At 34.5% G+C, this 6,000-nt stretch overlaps 1 protein-coding gene across 1 annotated transcript in view; it reads left to right on the plus strand.

Annotated features, from left to right (window-relative positions):
* SAMSN1 (SAM domain, SH3 domain and nuclear localization signals 1) overlaps nucleotides 1-5,423 on the plus strand; it is a 49,464-nt gene extending 44,041 nt beyond the window's left edge. The window contains exon 8 of the mRNA XM_032878020.1: nucleotides 4,825-5,423. Within this exon, the coding sequence (XP_032733911.1) occupies nucleotides 4,825-5,027 (203 nt within the window). The 3' untranslated portion in view covers nucleotides 5,028-5,423. The remainder of the gene's footprint in view (nucleotides 1-4,824) is intronic.
* The last annotated feature ends 577 nt before the right edge of the window (nucleotides 5,424-6,000 follow it).

Consider the following 6,000-nt stretch of genomic DNA (forward strand, 5'->3'; position numbering starts at 1 on the left):
AGCAGGGAGCCTGCTTCCCCTTCTCTCTCTGCCTGCCTCTCTGCCTACTTGTGATTTCCCTCTCTGTGTCATATAAATAAGTAAAATCTTAAAAAAAGAAAAAAAGATGCAAAGAGAGATGTTCAAAAACAGGGAGTGTCATTTCAACTCCTATTTTCTCATGACCTCAGGAAAACAAGAGCAACTGGTTGTTATTCCATGAAGGGATTCCTGTTTTCCATTTGTTTTTCCAAATGACATGAATACCAAAAAGTCATTATTATAAAACTAACATATTCAGGTGATTTAAGGATGTGCTTAAGATGAAATCAGAAATCACCTAGAGTTGCGCCATATTGTCTACTGAATGGTCCTCCTTGAACAACACTGCCTCTGGACAAATAAATACAGCCGTAGATACCTAGAGAATGTCTGAGTTTTGTTCTGAGTGACCCAAGTGGGGCTCCAACATGAAGCTGGGGTTTTGAGCAATCCTCAGAGAGGATGACATAGGCTTGGTTTTGCCTCTTTGAAGATGGCACCAGGAGAGAAGAAGGGGACAATAATTCAAAGAGCCAAGAGATATCTTCATTTGAATTTCAACAAAATTTCTTATTTGATCTTTAATACCTATTTCCTTTAATTAACCTAAATATCACAATCTTTTTATTTAAAAAATTGCTTACTGAGCATTTGCATTGGCCAGGCATTTTCCTATGCCCTGTAGATTGCATTATTTTATAGTTTCCCCAAAGAAACAGGAGCCTAAAGAAACAAAAGCTTCATACATAAGGCACACAAGACAGTAAAGTCAAAATCTGGAATATTTGCATGAAGAAAGAAAGAAACCTATGTGAATATAGGACAGATTTCTTTCTTTTGGATATGAGAACTTTTTCCCAGAATTAGGATTTAGTTTGAATTCTTTAAAGCTTTCTTCACATTTAATATAATTGAGATTGCCTATACTTAATTAATTAAATGTCACAATTCCAATATAATTATTTTATGAATAATTATATTAGCTGTCTTCTGTTTTAATCACCATGCCACTTTTTATCTTTATCGATGACTCTCTTAAAATGTTGAGCCACGAGCTTTACATGATTCCATAAAAATCCGGGTAAGAAATAAAATATTGTAATATTCAAATGAGTTCTTTATGACAAAATATTTCCTAAATAATTTCCTCTTAACCTAATTATTCTTAACCTTAACTTAACCTAATTTTATTCTCATTATATAGAGTACAGAAATGTTTGGGGTTGCTTTCTGGCCTTATGATGATGTCTGCTCTTAGTTGCCAGCAACAAGAGACACCCTTTTTCAAATTATGTAATAATTCTCCAATATACCTAGATTTGAAAATGTATAGCCTTTGGAAGATTCGCAAACCATGCAGGGGCTTTACTGAAAAACTATACCATTTTAATTTTTTGTTGTTTTTTAATTGAAATATAAGACATTTAGGTGATGTGAGAAATATAGAGAAAATCTATCTAAAATGTTAACACTTTCATTTGTGAATTATAAGCATAAGTCTGTTGGTCTTCACATAATTTTAGTAATAGAATACTTAATCATATAGATTGTTCTCTTTAACATATTATCAGAAACATTTTGATATAAAAAAAGATGCATTCATATCTCATATGGTAAGTCTGTAATTTTGGAGGCAAGCTGTTTCTTATTCCAGTGTGTTATTTGCCTGGTTAGCTCAGATGATTGGACCATGGGCCAAAACTGATGAAGGTTATAGTTTCAATTTCTAGGTAGGTCAGTTAGCTTTACTCTGTTTCATGGCCACATGAAGGGACTAAATGACTTAGAAAGAAAATGTGGACATAATAGCCTGAATTTATCCCCTGTGCTGGAAAAAGTACCCATAGTACAAGACCTAGGTTTGTGCCAATCTGGAAGTCTTTAGCGTCAGGACGGAAAAAACAACAACAAAAAATAAAGCAAGAGAAGAAAAACCCTGACCCCACCCCCCAAACACAAAAACTGAATGCTATATAGCTTTCATTTCCATAATATAACATAAAGACCTGCCTTTTCTTTTTATAGTTAGAGTCAAGGGGCTCCAGCTGATCACCTGCCTAAAATTATTGCAAGCCTGGTGGGAAGCATTCAAGGAGGCATAGTCATGTTTTCATTTCACTAGGAAATCATTTAGCAAATTACTGCTGTCCTGTAAATTGCTGTGCTGCGTAATTTTCATACTGAGAAACTATTTCCCTTTTTCCATAAAAATTGCGGATAAAAGGTTCCTATAATAAATAACCCGTATTTAAAACAAACCAATTCCCAGGATTTGGGGACGGTGATAGAGCACTTCTCAGGTGAAAATAAAAACAAATACATTTTATTACCAATATTTAAAAACTATATATTCTCTGTTAAAGTCAGATTTTCATTTATTGTTTGTTTACTTTGTTACCCTTTGAGGGGAATGGAGAGAGGCTTCTGAAGACAAAATAACAAGCTAAGTACTTATTTTTGGAAAGAAAAAGAACTAAGTTTGGAAATCAGAGCTCTTTAAGCCAAAGTCTTATATCTTGAAGAGAGTCCCACAATCAGTAATCAGCCTAAATAGAACACGGTATTGGGAGCAATTTTTACTATGCCAAGTTCTGTCTAAAATGTTGGTCTGAAGGGAAATAACTTAATTCTTTTAATTTTGTGTCGAGGTGATAAGCCCAAATATAATCTGGAGAAAGATGGCCTAGGATCACATTCCAAGTATGGTGAACCCTGCTGATGTAGCAGTAAGCATTACAAAAGGACTAATTTCTCTGGCCTTTTCCAGAAGCACTTGGATAATGAAACACAGAGCTGTTTTTTCCATTTCAGTGGCAAGAAGACAGAAAAGCAGAGGCAGGGGAGAAATCTTTCCTTCAGAGAAAGAGGTCCCATTTCAGTGCTGTCTTTTTGTAACAGAAAGCTTTGGAAACAAAATTGAATGACTGATATTCACAAACACTAATGGATATTAAGAAGTTTCACCCTAAACTTAAAGGTTGCTAAGACTAATAAAGAGAAAATGCTTCATGGTGGCTAAAATTTTTAAACAGTCACATTCGATGCATAGTAAAAGTAAAGGTCCTGATATCTAGAACTTGTTATAACATCACTGGACTTAAATATCTGATACTTGAGTCCACAGTTAAAAAATGTTGTGCAAACAGGGAGAAGATTCAGAAGAAATGGCCTAAGCGTGCTTTTATTGTTGCAAATTAAAGCTTTGAGGAAAAGAGTAAAAGAACTGTTATGATTCAGTTTGAAGATGAGTCGACGAAAATGATCTTTATCATTTTTTCCCAACCTTTCTCAACCTGTGGTCCTCATCTAAACCACAGAGTACAAAAACTAATGTGACTCTTTTCTCAGTTCTTCTGTGGGTGGTACATAAAAGAGTGCCATTCTAGATCCATTGAGGAGATGTGAATTCATTACAAACAAGGCTGCCTTCGGGCACCACGACTCAATTCTCTCTTGTAAAGGATGTTGATAACAATTGGATACACAGTAGAACATAATGTTGGCAAGATATCCGAAGCCTAGAAAATGCACTTAAAGAAGCGGGTTATCTGTAGACAAGATAAAGGGTGGATTTCCTAAGGCTAAATGACTTAGCATTTTACCTTTATAGAGTCTGTTGAGGAAAATTACAGTTTCCTTCTTCCAGGATTTTGGAGCTGGGATTTATTTTCTTCTCACCAGAATAGGATGAAGTGCGTAGTCTCTGAAGGCGGAGGTCTTGTCCCACCCTGCAATGGGTGCGTTTGGTTCTTCCCAAGTGGAGTTATTCAAATGTCTAACGTGGAGAAGCTCTGAGGGTAGAAGGGGAAAGAACTAGGTATGCTGATAGGGCTGATGGGTAGTGGCCTGAGATACATCTCCTCCCCAAGGAACCCATCTCATGATGCGGGGAAGGACACATTTACCCGTGTCAGGGAAGTCAAGGAAAGAAACTTGACGTTGACCAAGAGAACTCTGACGGTAAAGGCTTCTTGAGAAGATTAGAACTTCATAGTTCTGCCTAGGTTCTTCAAAATATCTTTTGTTACATCTCTAGTATTAATTTTTTTTTCAAAGAAAATGTTGAATCTAGAAAACTGACTTGATAACACAGTTACCAATCTGAATATAAATAATTGTTCTTCAGAATTATAAAGATGTAGAAGACAAACTAAATAAGGCAGAGTCAACGAAAATGGTGGTGTTTTACTATCTAAAAGCAACCTGGTTTCTATGTTGATTTTTCTGGTGAACGCAGACATCAGAAAATTCCGAATACTTTTTAAGTTTTTTTTAGTTAAATTCCAAGTAATTGAAGTCCTACTATCTGTTGTTGCCCAGAGAGATATTTTACTCATGACTCCACGTTATCATGATTCTAGAACTGTCCACAAAGATCACTATTGAGTTGGATTATACATTTAAACTACAAATGACTTTTTCCGATGTTACTTTAAGGAGTATTTGGACAAGGCATCAGTCAAACTGTGGATACAATCTGCTTTCTCTGGCAACTTATCATTAATGTAAAATGAGAGTCCATATTGATCTTTGCTTATGCAAGCAGTTCACATGAATTCCATGAAACTGCAAGTGAGCAAAAAAAAAAAAAAAAAAGGCAAACTTTGTCTTCTAGGAAAGCAGGGCTTGAATATTTGAGTGCAAATATCTCTTTTATAATAAACAAATATATTGTTTACTCACGGAAGTTTCAAATGTAACGAAGTCAAGGTTGGTACAGTTAAAATAGCTCAAAGACGAATGAGTACATGAATAAAACTTGTTTTGCCTTCTCCTAAATGCTGCCCTCTTTTCCATTTACAGCTATTCAAGAGCAAGAAGATGAATCTGTGCCCCTATCCTTAAGCCCAGACAACTCCTTAAATAAGTCACAGTTAGACGACTGCCCAAGGGACTCTGGTTGTTATATCTCATCAGAAAATTCAGATAATGGCAAAGAAGATCTGGAGTCTGAAAATCTCTCTGACATGGTACGGAAGATTACAATCACAGAGCCAAGTGACTGAACACACATTCTCAACTATATATCTACAAACGCATTCCATTTTAACTCTACTTGAACTAAAAGATCAAATAAATGGGAGAGAAAGAAAACATTTGGCGATACAACCTAAAGAGAAAGTGTTTTAATCTGAATGATTTTATATAAAAGTTCATGTCTCTAACATTCCCAATTATTGTAAATAGTATGTATATTTATTATTTTAAATGCTACATGTTAATATTTCACTTGCCTATATTAGAAAAGGCATAGTATAAGTCTTTGATATGTGTGACATAAGCTATATTCAGCTTTGTTTAAGTGTGAAATGATAAATTCTGCAGGAAAAAAACTCCTCTTTTTTTCATAACTGTTGGTTTTGCATTTGTGTCTATTATTCAATAAATAGTAATGAAGCATTTGTCTGTTTAACCAACTGTCCAAGCAGCATTCACACTCATTTTTATACTTACTGGGAAAGCATGAGTTAATACTGGAGACATTTTATCCTGATCCACAGTGGAGTTTTAGAAATTATTTTTTGCTAATTTCTTCACTGTTATCTGGTATAAAAGTAGAGATAACAAGACATTGTTGACTCTCATTGAGTAAAATGAATTTTAATAATTGTACAGATGTTTCATCTTTAATTGTAAATATTTTTAATTGTGAAATACCTTAATTTTAAATAATAAAAATAACTATGTGCATTTGCTATTTTCCAGACTACTAGTACTTAAATGTATTTTTATATTAGACCTCTAGACAAAATATCTATTACCAGAAGTTTTATAGTCTGTCTGATATACAGCATATATATGTGTATACGTATATACACACATATATATATGATTCCCAAATGAATTACCTCACTTCCATCTGTCTCCTGAACCCCAGGTCTGTGTTATCCAACTTCCTGAACACTTCTATGTATTTGTCAGCTCAGTCTGCCATAATAAAATATCATAGACTAGGTGGCTTAAACAACAGAAACTTAT

The sequence above is a fragment of the Lontra canadensis genome, unplaced genomic scaffold, assembly GCF_010015895.1.
Source record: "Lontra canadensis isolate GAN:19392208 unplaced genomic scaffold, GSC_riverotter_1.0 scaffold62, whole genome shotgun sequence".
Lineage (NCBI taxonomy): Eukaryota > Metazoa > Chordata > Mammalia > Carnivora > Mustelidae > Lontra > Lontra canadensis.